General features: G+C 48.8%; 1 protein-coding gene across 2 annotated transcripts in view; it reads right to left on the reverse strand.

The window, feature by feature from the left end:
* Positions 1 to 5949: 5949 nt before the first annotated feature.
* Positions 5950 to 14496, reverse strand: part of TMCC2 (transmembrane and coiled-coil domain family 2) — a 67366-nt gene continuing 58819 nt past the window's right edge. For both annotated transcript variants that reach the window (XM_077839166.1, XM_077839167.1), the window contains 3 exons: positions 12322 to 13259; positions 9868 to 10003; positions 5950 to 7257 (listed from right to left, as the gene is read on the reverse strand). In XM_077839166.1, coding sequence (XP_077695292.1) covers positions 6946 to 7257; positions 9868 to 10003; positions 12322 to 13259 — 1386 coding nt within the window. In that variant the 3' untranslated portion in view covers positions 5950 to 6945. The remainder of the gene's footprint in view (positions 7258 to 9867; positions 10004 to 12321; positions 13260 to 14496) is intronic.

Raw genomic sequence — 14496 nt, forward strand, 5'->3', positions numbered from 1 at the left:
TGATGCCTGCACCTGTTTAAGCCTGAGTAGTTCCCATTGACTTCACCTGGGATTTTCAAAAGGACCTAAAAGAGTGAAGTTCTTGTCTCAGACGATGGGCCAGATTTTCAAAGGTGCAGGTAGGCGCCTACTGGAACTTACAAAAAAGCCTCAGTAGCTTAGAAATCAATGGGCGTTCGGCAGTTACTTTAAACAGACACTTTTGCAAACCACACAAGATGCCAATCCGCGTCTTTAGGCACCTGAAAATCTGGCCCCAAGCTCTTGGGGTAGGGCCTGTCTTTTCTTATGTATTTGGACTGCACCCAGCACACCGGGGTCCTGCCTATGAGCAGGGCCCTCAGGTGAACTGCAATGCAAATACATGACAAATAATAATCATGAAAAGTGCCTACTGCTGATGGAAATTCAATGGTGGTGGGGGGGCGCTAACGTCTCTGGAAATCACAGCTTTCAGTGGGACTCCTCACGGAAGTAAAGCTACTTTTGTGCCTGCGTGGTTGTAGGCTCGGGACCCTTCTGTCCTTGCTGCTCTGTGGCATTTGTGCTGCAGTCACATGGATGATCAAGGTGAGCAGGGATGGGTTTGTGCACCTCAGTATTGGTAAACCCTGCGGTTCATTCACTGCACTGTTGAAATCCCTAGCACTAAACATACGATTCATGATATTTTTTGGTTTAATGTTTTCAGGTCTGATGCTGCAAATGATAACTAGCTGGCACGGGGTCTGTCCCATTGGCAGGAGGCTTTCCAGTGACTTCAATGGGCTTTGGAGCAGGACCATTGTGATTATTACCATGAGCTTGCAATGGCTTGATGAGACCATCATGGTAATAACACTAAGCACAATGCTACCTAGCAGTTGTTTGGCAGGATCAGGCTCTTAGGGTGAAATTCACCCCTGTTCATAAAGGCTACAAACCACATAATGCCATGATTTAAACCCTGTTTTGAGGCTCTGAATAATGCCTCAACCTTGTGCTGGTGGGAATTTCACCCTTTGTTCTCCAAAGAACACTGTCAGATGACAAATATAAATGATAAAAAAAACCAACAACAAAAGAGCAAATTCCTCATCCACGTCATTAACGATCCCCCCCAGGAGAATCACTTCTGAAACCATTTTTTTACACGCTAAATGGCTTTTTGCCATTTACACAGTCGTTCACTTTTTGCATTTGACTCCTCTTGCACAATGGAACCACAGTGGTCAGTTTAAACTGTTGGGGTTTTTTTAGTCAGTTTCAATTCCTGGCTGTGAGGTTGGGTTGCAAAAACTGCAGGAAACTTTTAAGTTCTGCACAAAAAATCTGTTCTGGTAGAAATCACAAGAAAACCCAGGAAACATTTCTGTAAAACTTGAAACAAAATCTAAATTTGGGGGCTGAAACTCCTCGCCAGTGTCCCCGAGACAGAATATTTGTGGAGTCTCAGGCCCAGATCCTGCAAATACTTAGGCGTGTGCCTAATTATATTCATGTAAGTTGTCCCATTAAGGTCAGTAGGAACAACTGAGTACAGTTACCTGTGTGCCAGGGTCGGGGCCACAGTCATTGAAGAACAGGGACATAAAACTGCCCCATAATATCTATTAAAATCATTTTTAACATTTCAAAAGTTCTCTGCAATTTTTCCTAAAATAAACCATTCCCCACCCTGGCAAATAACTGCAGCTCTTGCAGAACAAAATCAAGGCAAATATGCCCTGAAAATCCAGTGGACTGAGAGTCTGACACTGCCCTGATGTGTGACCATGGGCATGACAGTTGCCATGCTCTGTGCGTCTGTTTCCCCTCCCATCCTTTGTCTATTTAGATCATAAGCTCTCTGAGGCCAGCACTGTCCCTCATTATGGGTATGTACAGCACCTAGCATCATGGGGTCCTGATCTCGGTTGTTACCATAACACATATAATGATATATTATAAAACAGACAGTGATAGGGAGTAGTACTACCCCTTTAAGCGACAGTTTGGAGTTTACAGCCAAGAAAGGCTGGGCACAATCAAGGAGCACCCTGCCCCACCCTTGTGGCTTGGCTACATAAACAGGAAAAGCCAGCAGCTGGGCTGCTAAGAAAGAGAGGATCAGTAGCTATGTTGTCTGCTGTAGATCCCTAGGTCACTAGCCTGTCATGGGTCCTAGAAACTTTGCTATTTCTGCATGTAAGTCTGGTTGCCCTGAAGTAAGGGTCTTATGATTGTGGTTAAGTGGTTCCTCCCTGATCTGGTGCCTTGGGAAAAGGGAGAAAGCCTGCCTCCCTCCTACAACATTAAGGGTATGTCTGTGCTCCAGCCACTTCTGGTGCTGCTGCTGAAGTGCAGACTGAAGTCTACACTGGGGGTTAGGATGACCTAACAGGTCCTCAGTGCTGCGACATTTTTCACAGCTCTGCATTGTGTAGCTTGGTTGACCTAACTTTTAAGTGTAGACTAGGACCTCTGGTGATGGGGGTGTGATTTGGAGGCTTTCTTAAAAGGCCTTTTTTTTTGTTAGTTTGGTTTTGGCCTCCCCCCATTCTTGAATCCTGTGCAGACCTGAGAAGATCTGTTTGCTCAAAACAACTGTGGCTTGTCCTTTAAAAAGTGCTTAGAGATAGAGAGGGAAACCTGTCAGCCAAATGAAACTTGGGAAGCTCTACAGTGCAGCCTGATCACTACCACCAGGTTAGCAACCCTTCCACTCCGTCTACTGCACCTCTTTGCCTTCTATGGCGTGTCTCTGACACTTAAATGGGAAGAGCCAGTGGTCAGCAATTGCCCATATCTCCATAAGGGAGAGCACAGGGCCTGATTCTGATTTTATACTGTTGTCAATTAGGAGCAGTCAGCGGACAAGTGGTGTAAGAGGAGATTTAGCCCCAGCCACCCAAGATGCTGCCTTGCATCTTGTCATAATTTGCACTTGAGTGGCACTTCCCCCTCACTTGGCGTGGATGTACATGATGAGACGCAGGGCAGGGCAAGGGCGAATCAGGCCCTACACTTCCCAAGTCTAATCTCCACTACATTTTGCATTCAAAACTTCCTCCCTTTATTTATCAACATGTCCCATCCCAGATTTAGTTCAGCCTCTAAATACTGCCAATGGTGTGTGTGAGGCACCTCTGCCAGCCACCTGAACGGTTGTCACCAAGTCTTTGAAACCCAATTCCTCCAGAGAAACAACCAGCCATTAAAATGCAGGAGAAGCAAGATATTCTTCTGTTTCTGCTACAGTGTGGGCAGAAACAGCAGAGCTATACTTTGACTCAGGTGGGCCTGGCTGCTGAGGAGAAGTGGGTTTGGAGGCTAGCTTGGGAGTCCGCCTTGGAGTTGTTTTGCCTGTTCCCTGCTTTATAGCTCTGGTGCAGCTCATAATGCAGGAGACAAGGGGCGTAGCTGAGTGGAAGCAGTCAGAGACCACAGTGATCTGTGAACCACTGTTCCAGGTAGTAACACTGCCCCTGCAGCCTGTACAATGATACTGACAGTGATCGGATTAGGGATGGACAATGCTTTTAGTACGATAGACAGGCAGAAAGATCCCACAGATTCCCATCCATTGGGCAGCAGGAGAGTGGCTGATTGCAGGGAAATGCCTCATGCTCTGTCAGAGTTCTAGCTGCAGGAGGAGAGGATCAGGTCAACATGTGGGTCCTGAGGCATCAGGGAAATAGAGGGAATGGCTTATTGAGAGGGGGAGGAAACTTAATGGAGGGGTTAAAGGGCCCCTCTTCCTCTCCTTGCTCCTGGTGGAGCACATGTGACCTTGGCAGCAATAACTGGTGCTGCAGCCTAACTGAGACCCGACCCAGGAGTTAGTGGTCATCTCTGAAGAAGGATGGTCCCCGCTTATCACCTTGCAGACCATGATCGCAAACTGGTTTTGCGCATGTAAAGAGCTGCTTGAGGGGTGGCCTGGTCCAGGGGGTAGGACATTGACGTAGGATGCAGGAAACCTGGATTCTATTACCTGGTGTGTCTCCTATTTAAACTGTAAGCTCTTTGGGGCAGGGACTTTCTTACTACATGTTAGTTTAGCACCCAGCACAATGGCGCCTGGACCTTGATTTGGGGCCTCTAGGTTTTACTGAAATAAAACAAAAATACCTTTGCAACGTCTTATTTACACTAGAGTGAAAAAACAATCGGGCCCCCTGAAAGGAGCTCAACCTTTTGTCTAATTAATCAGATCCCCTGCCTACTCCAGACTGGATGCTCTGTTGAAGTCTGTGGAGCTACCCCAGTGAAAGGGGAACCAGAACCTTGATTATTAGGCCCCAGTGCATGAAAGCATTTAAAGCATGTGCTTAGGACTGCCCTTCTCCAGGACAGCACTTAAGGGTGTGTTTAAATCCTACAGACTTCAAAGAGACTTTAGCAAGTGTTTAAAGTTGAGCATCTGCTTACATGCTGTCCTGAAGCAGGACACTTTCCTGAACCTGGGCCATAAGTTGTAGCCATTTGGAATTATCAGTGTATTAAGATTTCTGCCCCTCGGGTCTGAGAATATCAAACCTGGTGTCAATATATAAATTAGCTCGTCGTTTCCAACAGAATCCAAGTTTCCTTAGATAACTGATAAAATCAGGAATGTTAACTCTAGCTAAATCCTTAAAAAAATACAAAATAAATAGGTCTATCGAAGAGAGGTTGGGGCTCACATCCCCCCAGTCTCCAAGAAGGCTCAGAGCATTGTTTGTACATTTCATGTGAGCTTTTCCAACAGAGGTCTCTGCAGCATACGGCTGATCATTCTAAAGAGCAGTCCCCACCACCTAACACCAAAGCCGAACATGGTGGGGTGTTATTTCAGGCGTGCCCCCTCCCACTGCCCAAATGTTCTAGGTCCAGCTCTTAACCAGGGGTGCCCAACTCCAATGGATGCTCGAGGTTCCTGGACCCAGTTCCAGGTGCTGGTATGAGTGGCAGAAATGCAGGAGCCAAGCTTAGGTGCCCATATGTGATAAGTGGACACCCCACATGTGTTCATCCTTCATAACCGGCATGGAAAAAGGCAAAAGGATGTCGGAGTTTTTGAACGGGCATTTGCAAATGTCTTGCAGGAAGGATTGCCATGAGGAGGGAAGCAATCTATCATCTAAAGAACTCCTGGGGTCTGATTCTCCACCGCGTTGCACCCTGTGCCGCCCTTCCCACGCTACATCAGAACAGGAACGTTCCACACCTACTCTGCACAGATGTGTCTGCACAATATGGGGGGAATCAGGCCCAATGCTTCCTCCTCCCAGTCCATCCACCCTCTAGTCATTTATTCTTTATCATGTATCCATTCTGGCAAAGGTGCAAGGATTATACACAGACCAAGATCTGGAATGGGAAATGCAAGCATGTCCTTTATCAGCCATGCTTCTTGCATATCGTTTGCAACAACCCTTGAATAACTGACCTTTGCATCATACAAATGGGATCCTTGCACTTCTGCCTATAGGAGCAATCCTAGCTAGGATTCATTGGTCAATGAAGTTAGACCAGGAATGAATTTCCTGGCTAGATCTTTACACTCCAAAGTCACAGCATATCCCCGGTGTTCAGCTGAGAAACCAAAAGATAGCATGGAGGAGCCCATACCACCTTCTAGGTGTCAAAGCCCAAGAAACAAGGGGAGAGATAATGCAGACCGTTTTCCTTTAACGGACAAAGGTGACTGGCTGTTCACCAAATTAGGACAATCCCTCCTTCCAAGCACTCAATCCTGCATTCTGTGCCACACCACCACATCCACTGACTTCTTTAGTACACCTGTAGAATTTCTGGCTGTGTCAGGAAAGCAGGAATGAGCCTCAAAGATACGAAAGGCCAAATTCTCTGTGACTGTGAACTGGAGCTAAACCCAGTTGCAACAGGAGAGGATGTGATTGTGTGTGTGTGTGTGTGTACATACACACACGCACATAAATATGAAACCATTCAAGAAACTTTTGAGACAACATGCTCTGTCTTCTTTAGCAACATGGAGGCTGTGATAGCAGCTGCATTTTACCCCCACGCTCGATTCACAAATGGAAACAGAACCTCGAAATAAATTAAAAACATGCGCACAACACTTTGGGTAGATCGTAAATTTCATAGGTGCAATGTTGGAAGGTCCACGTGTCCCTGAAGAGATCAAACAAAAGCCAAAGTAGGAAAAAAACTAACGCCAACCCACTGTGTTTCACCTGTGCCAGAAGTGTATGTGTTTTCTGATCAGAACCAGAACTGGTATCCGCTGGCCGTACGCCAATGATCAGCTGTGCAAAGGAAGCCATCTTAATAATAAATAGCAACCCCAATTCTGTGTTCAGCTTGTCAGCTGTTTGGTAACAATGGGAATGAACAAGCGTCTGGTCTGGAGAAGCTGGTGTGATGTGTACATTCTGCTTCATCAAATATGCAAGCTCTCCCAGGAGCAGAAACGTTAGAATATTCACTTTGAGCGCCACTTCTTCCTTTTGCTATTGATTTCTTTATTGCATCCCAGGTATGAGCTTTTCACCAGCCTTGTCTTCAAGAAAAAACCTCTCCTCTCGCTAGAGAAAGTTTCCCGGTGGCTGGGTTCAAAGGCAAACTCTGCTCTGGATACAAAGCTTTTAAATTACAGTCCCGGTGGCAGCTGGCATGTAAAGAAAGCCTCGTGCCCAGAGACTATTACGATAATGTCATTAAAAACAAACAAACAAACTAAGAACATGCCAGTTACAGGCTTCTTCCAAACTCTCCATCGCTCTCCCCATCCTCAACTCCCAGGGCTTCGCGGAGGAGTGAACAATTCTGGCACAACAGCCCATGCTCCTGGCCACAATGAGGATGCAGGATGTGAATACGGATGGGTGCAGGGGGTGGGAAACCAGGCTGAACCGAATGAATGAAGACATTTTATGGAAGGTTCCAGTTTCTCCCCCACCCGCCAATCCCTTTCCTGTTTTCTCAGTAGGAAAATGGAATGCTGCCCCCAGGGAATCAGCTGGGGAGCAAAACATGCGCCAGGAAGTAAGCGATGGAGTCCCAGTGCTTCCAGAGGAGGAAGAGGAAGAGGAGCAGCAGGGTGGTGCTGAGGATGCGCATGCGGGTCTTCATGAGGGGCGTGATGAAGTTGGCGATGGTGGAGACAAAGACGAGCAGCACTGCCATGAGGGCCAGGATGACGTTGATGAATTTGCCTAGCAGGGCCCGGGCATTGGCGTTCTCCACCCCTTCCAGCTGCACCACCTGCTGCTGCTGCTGCTGGAGCTCCAGCTTGGTGACGCGGGTGAGGCACGACTCCACCGCTTCCTGCAGAGGTAGACGTGAACCACGGTTAGTTTGGCCGCAGGGTAGGACACCACAGCGTAGCGGCTACACTGTGTGGTAGAGAGTGCTGTCTGGTGGTTAGAACCAGGACTCCTGAGTTCTGTGCCTGTCTCTATGAGGGAGGGAAGGCTGGTGGGTTAGAGCTGGGGACTGGGGAGCCAGGACTCCTGGGTTCCGTGCCTGTCTCCGTGAGGGAGGGGAGGTTGGTGGGGTAGAGCCAGGGACTGGGAAGCCAGGATGCCTGGGTTCGGTACCCAACTCAGTGAGGAAGTGTAGGTGAGAGCGCAGCGCTCCTTGTTTCTGTTCCTGGCTATGACACTTTGGGACAAGATACTTAAACAATGCTGGGTGCCTCAGTACACCCACCCGGAATAGGGGAGTGTTATTCACCTACCTAAGGTAGGTTGCAAAAACAAAAGGAGTACTTGTGGCACCTTAGAGACTAACCAATTTATATGCTCAAATAAATTGGTTAGTCTCTAAGGTGCCACAAGTACTCCTTTTCTTTTTGCGAATACAGACTAACACGGCTGTTACTTTGAAACCTAAGGTAGGTTGTCAGGCTCAATTAACATTTGCAAAGTGCTTTGAGATCTGCTGAGCTATCGCTGTGCAACGTAGGGTTATTATTAGGGTTCTGCCCTGATAATCTTGTACCATTGAAAGCATCACCCCGAAGAGCCTTACAATGAAGGCGTATGATAGTCAGAAAGAAACAAGTTGCAAAGACTCCATTTTGGGATCCCTGGTTGACGGGATTCTTGTGCACATGGCACAAAACTTTCCTCAAAACCTTCCCCACCTGCATCCACGCGAACCCGCTATTCTGAGCGTTAAACAGAGGTATCAGAGAAAGGGGAAGTATATAGTATGCACAATGCATTGGGGGGAGGGCAGAGATAGAGCTATATCTGCCCACACGTGCCTGGTGAAGAAGGTGCAATGCATGTAAGGAAAGCACAGAGCTTTTCCATTGCTTTGCAGATTTGCATTTTGCTTGGTTTGTTCTTAATTCACTTGAAATGTATTTGCTTCCCTTCCACGATACATGTGCTATTTTTTCCAAAGGGCGAATAAAACCTGAGCATCAAATATAGTCAATTCCACTGGGAAGTTCCCCCAATTGCCACATGAGGGCAGAACAGTCCCCTGCAGACTGTGCTGAACAGCGACAGTCAAATCCACCCACTGGGGGCCTCTGATAAATGGCCCGTATATTATTGACACCCGAAAGGTGACAATGCAAAGGGCGGTGCGATGTGACAGTCCTAACGGAGCACTTCTGATCAGTCCCTACGTACTGGGTGCAATACAAAAACCCCGACAGGTAGACAGACGGATTGACAGAGACATAGATTTCAATGGTCTAGCTGGTGCTGTCCGTAAGACCCCAGCAGCCCCGTTTTCAGAGGTGCTCCAGAGAGACGTGGCAGCTGAGCACCTCTGGAAACCAGAACAAAGCAGGGAGCTGGCATCTGCTCCCATAGGTTTTAACAGGAATGTTGTATGTAAGACATGAGACGTAATTGTCCCATTCTACTTGTCAATAATGAGGCCTCAGCTGGAGTGCTGTGTCCAGTTCTGGGTGCTACACTTGATGTGGACAAACTGGACAGAATCCAGAGGAGAGCAACACAAATAATCAAAGGTTTAGAAAACTTGACCTACGAGGAAAGCACGCTTAGTCTTCAGAAAAGAAAACTGAGCCGGGACCTGATCAGTCTTCAAATATGCTAAGGGTTGTTATAAAGGGGATGGTGATCAATTGTTCTCCACGGCCACTGAAGGTGGGACAAGAGGTAATGGGCTTATACTGTAGCAAGGAAGATTTAGGTTAGATATTAGGAAAAGCTTCCTAACTCTCAGGGTAGTTAAGCTCTGAAACAGGCTTCCATGGGAGGTTGTGGAATCCCCAACATTGGTGGTTTTAAAGAACAGGTTGGACAAACACCTGTCAGGGATGGTTTAGGTTTACTTGGTCCTGCTTCAGCACAGGGGGCTGGACTAGATGGCCTCTGGAGGTCCCTTGCAGCCCTACATATCTGACTCCATGGTCCCTGCAATGAGCCCCTCTGCTCACCTCAGGCTGCTTCTCTGCCCTGCTGCTAAGTGAGTGACTCAGACCTTTGCACTGTTCCCAGAAACATCCTGTGTTTACCTCTTGTTTAAAGTGAATTTAGTTCACTAGGAACTTGACACATTCCAGGCACACATTCCATGTGGGCCACGGAACAGCCCTCAGTAGTCCATCACTAGTCCCCAGAGCCATGCAGCTCTCTACCGGACTAAGAGTCTCGGAGGGTCATGGCTAAATTGTCCCACTGCTGTCTCTTCTAGGCTCTCTGTCTCTGAACAGTGTATCCCAGCAAATGACTGCTTTGGAAGGTGGTAGCTCATTCCTTAAAAGGGAATTCCTTCCCCTCCATCTTTCAGGTACTAGCCCCACACTTCCCCCCGAGGCACGTAGTGTCCCTTCTCCCATTGCAGAAATCTGCGCGCCCCCCGCCCCCTGCCCCTTTCCTATCTCATCTGCAAAAAGATGCCAGTTCAGCTGAGTAAGGATGGTGGCGTGGCCTCTCTGGGTTCCCATACCTGGATGTCCCTAGCTCTCTCATAGGACTGATAGGCCACCTTCTCCTCCATGCTGGCTAGCTCCTGCTTCAGGTTGGTCATTTCATTCTGGTGGAGCTCCGTCAGGTCATTCAGCTGCTCTTCCAGGCGTTCGTATCTGCGGGGGTGGAGAAGGTGCATGGGGAAGGTGTGAATGCTGGCAGCCAGGTTATTACATTTGATTCATCTTTCTCCTACCATGCAAGGAGAACAGTCTGTTTCCATCAAATTGAGATTCCATTAACTCCAGTTCCCCCCCAGCGCAAACCTCACTGGCGCCCCAGATATCTAGCATACAGAGGTGACTTGGATGACATGGAAATGACTTTGTGTATCAAGCAATTGAGGCACTCCACACAGCAATGACACCATGGCACCTAAAACAAATAGGACAGGTTCCAGTGCTGCCTGGAGTCAACAAATGGACACTTTGAAGGATGCAAATTAGAAGCAGACAGAGGAGGCTGTGTGCATGCAGCGATTGATAATGTGGAGTTTATTTCATCTCTCTTCTGTTTTGTCTCTAGGATGCCTGGTTTGTGCTGCACTCCCCGAGGAGCTGGTCTCGCTCTCAGAAGCAGCCACCTCGGATTCTCCAGAACTCCCTTAGCCGTGGAAGGAACTCAAATGGCCCTGAAACCACAGGTCAGCGGAGCTTCAGAATCTCCTGGTTACACAGCTCCTAAGCCTCTCCTGTGCCTCCCTCTCTGAGATGAAATGTGTTGGAAGGGCACCTTGTGTCTAATGGGGTGGGGGAAGTGAACCTTCCACCCCATCTTATCCACAGCAGTACAAACAGAGCCCAGTGCCTTAGCCCTGATCTCTAAGGGTGAGAGGACAGCTCAGCTGCCTTTGTCACCTGTTCAGTCCTTGGACTTTGTGTCAAGACTGCCATCCAAGTGCACACGACAGGGGTGGCTGCCACTTGAGCTGCACTCCCACTTCGCTTCATATAGGCCACCAGATGGTAATGGCTTTCCTCCTGAACCTGAGCCCCTAAGCCGCATTCAAACCAGCACACTCTAGTCAATGAGAAAGGCTCTGTGACCCTTACCCCCAGTCCCCTTTGTTGGAGGGGGGAGGAAGGAAGGGAGGGGAGTTTCTTTGGCCACTTAGGACTATCTGGATTTGGGAACACGGTGTTTTATTTCCATCTCGTCTGACACTGGCAAGGATATTTCAGGACATTTTCCAGCTTCCGAGAAGGGCTTGGAAGACCCTTCAAATAGCAAGGCTGGGGGGAAAAAGGAACCCCAATGACATCACAAGCCGGCTCGCAGTTGGAGAAGTATTTTTAAACAGGGTTTCAACTTTTGTCCTCAGCCAAAATGATCTAAAATAAAGCAAGCCCAAGCCAATGCCCCCTTTGGAGGCTGGTCCTTGTTTCCCGTTCCCAAGAGTTGAGGGGGCTGGCACTGCCTGTCAAGCATTTCCTCTGGCCTCTTATAAATAGCAAAGAGCCATTTTTCTCAGGGTGATTGGCAGAGGGGAAGCATCATGGGATTCCTTCAGGGCTACGGGCGGCTGGGAGGTCCTACAGCTAAACAAACGAGCAGAGCCTGGCTCGTCAATGTGGAGGCCACACGTAGCTTGCTGGGCTCAGTGTAACAAATCCTGGTTCCTTTCCCTACTGGGAACAGAATCCCACGCTCCTCTTCCCATGGAAAACAGAACGCTCAGGTACTGCAGAACCTTTCCCCCCTAGATTTGCCCTTTTGAATGGCTCGGCTTTATATCTCATTGCCTAAGCCAGTGGTTCTCAGCCTTGTTATTGATCTGTGACCCACAAAACGGCCAATAGACCATCCCAGGATCTACCTTATTCCAGAATTCTTTGTAGCTGGGTTTGTGGGTTTAAACTATAGTGCCCTCCCCCCACTAGTAAAATATATTGGAATTTACAACCCCCTAAAAAGCCAAGTGCGCTCAGAAACACCCAATTTTTGTTTCTTCAAAGACACTGTCAAGGTGTGTGGCATCATTGCGGTAAATCAGTTACTTTCCATATTGGGAAGCTTGAAACGTGAATCTACTTCCTTACCAATATCCTCGTCCACTGTGCACACACATTTATTTGTTATTGTTGTTCAAGCATGCACAGCGGCTTGTTATTGTAGGGTTGCTTCTGGGGGCCAGGCTGCATACACGGCTTTGTTACTGTGGAGTTGCTCAGGGGGTGCACTGGAGCTGCGCACAGTGGTTTGTTATTGTAGGGCTGCTCCTGAGCAGGGTGGCAGTGGGTGTTGAAGGCATTTGCTTTAACTGAACAGCTCTGCACAACGAATTGCAAAGAACTACATATAAAATAGCAATGCTACGAAGGGCCAATGGAGATGCAGCCCCACTGGTGTGAGCCACGTAGGAACAGCCTTGCAGAGACAGGGAGACGGCACCCACGCACGCGCTCACACACAGCTGCACTGGGGCTGGCCCTACCTGTACCGCTCCTCTTGCAAGCACTGCGTCATGTAGGTATAGTCCCTCTGCAGCTGCGCCTTGAGATCCTCCATTGAGTCCTCCAGGTGCGACTGACTGTCCTTAATCTCCCGGAGCTCCTCCAGGATGGTGTCAAAGTTATTGTGGTGACTGTCCAGGGTATTGGACTTGGGGCTCCCCAAGCCGCCGGGCCCTGCCCCTGAGTTGCTGCCCCCCGCCGATCCCGAGGTGGCGCTGGAGCACTCGTCATCGCTGCCATACTTGGGGCTGGACACCAGGGTGACGCTGCCGCTCAGAGTCCTCGAGGCCTCCTCAGGGTGCCCATCATCCAGAGCGTCCTTCAGGTGGGCGATGTTGTCGGCGCTGCCAAACTTGTTCCGGATCAGGCTAGCAAACTCCCGGGGCTTGGAGACCACAGCCGTGTGGGTGGCCTGGGACAAACCCGACAGGCTTCCCTTGACGCCTTCCACTACCCCACCTCCGAAGCCGCTGATGCTGGACCGGACATTGGCCCCCACATCCTTGAGGCCCTGGTGCATGTCCCGAAACACATCCTTGGGCTGTCGGGAGAGCCCGTTCTGTTCAATCTCCTTTAGCTTCTTGTGGTAGTGCTCAAGCTTCTTATGGAGCTGGGCGATGGTCTGGGCCGACTTCTGGTTCTTCTTCTCAAAGACTTGCTTGATGCGGGAGGCCTGCTGCTTGTCGGCGTTGTTGGCCAGCTTCAGGTACTCAGCTACGTTGTCGTCCCGAGCCTCCTGCTCGATCTTGATCTGCTCGGTGATCTTGAGGATTTTCTGGTGCAGGTGGTCGATGGCTGCTTTCGTCCTGTGCGGGTCTGGGGTGCCATCTGGGACATCCAAGCAGATGTTGCCGATGTCGGAGTCGCCGTGGCTGGCATTGGAAGGCAGGCTAAGCGTGCTCACGTCCCCTTTGTCCAGCTGGGAGCAAAGAGAAAGAAGAAGTCTGAATAGAGGGGTCTAAAAACAATACACCCAGGGAATGGGGGGAGCCTCAGGTTCCATAGCAATGAACAAACAGGGACAGAGAAAGAAGAGAGACAGACAGAAGCAGGTTGGTTCCTGGTAGATGTTTCCCATCAGTAACACCATTATTGGCACCATTTGTAGAAGCCAGGGAGAAGATGCAGCAACAAAACTGTTGCATTGGGTACCCTTATGGCAGATAGGCTATTGTTTGAGTAAACTTCTGCTCTAAGGTCACCTGCACAGGGCAGCTTGCCTCTGACATTTTACACTCGTTCAGTGCAAGGATAGCGTGTTAGACGCTCCGGTGTTTTACTAGATTTGCAAATCCAAACCGTCTGGGGAAAATATCATTGAAAAAAGTTATAAGTTTGGAAGCATTTCAGGTTCTAACATCTTGTACTCAGGATCTGTCTCCTCTTATCACAGACAAGTTACTGCTTTGTGAGCTCTAACAAGGCTTAGCACAACTTCCTCCCAAGCTGCAAAGGTGAGGAAGTAACATTTTCTCCACTTTCCAGATGAGGAAATGGACGCTTCGAGAGGGGCAGTGACTTGGCCTGAAGCCATTCAGTGAGTCAGTTTTCCCCCTGTAGCACCTGGCATTGGCCACTGTCAGAACACAGGATACGGTCTGACCCAGTGTGGCCATTCTGATATTCTTAATCAGCTGTAGAGGTACAAATTGAACCCAGGAGCCCTGGCTTACGTTGCTTTGCCACACCCGCTGAATCAGACTGCTTGAGTGGGGAAGACTAGGAAGCTGAAACCAATGGTCAAATCTGCCACCAAAACAGGAGCACATGCAGAGATTCAGGAACCAGCCTGTATTTTGGCCTCTTTTTTTCAGGCTTTGGTTTCTAGAGCACAGACAAATGCCCCGGATTTTCACAAACAGGAAAGAGAAACCCAGGTGTGACCTGGATTTACAAATGGGGAAGAGACTGTTCCTTCTAATACTGCAATATCAGAAGGCTGAAGACACATTAACCCCCTTCCCCATCCCAGTGACACCTTGTCTTCTGCAAGAGGATTCCAGATCCCTTTACAAACATTTTCAATCCCTCACGTTCCGTCCTGCAGGGAGGGACAGGAGTGCTTTAACTTACATTTTACAGACAGACAGCCTGAGGCATAGAGAGGGGACGTGACTAGCCACAGGCCACACAAAAATGTCGCGGGTAAAGCCAGG

The sequence above is a fragment of the Eretmochelys imbricata genome, chromosome 21 (genome assembly GCF_965152235.1).
Source record: "Eretmochelys imbricata isolate rEreImb1 chromosome 21, rEreImb1.hap1, whole genome shotgun sequence".
In the NCBI taxonomy this organism is placed as follows: Eukaryota; Metazoa; Chordata; order Testudines; family Cheloniidae; genus Eretmochelys; species Eretmochelys imbricata.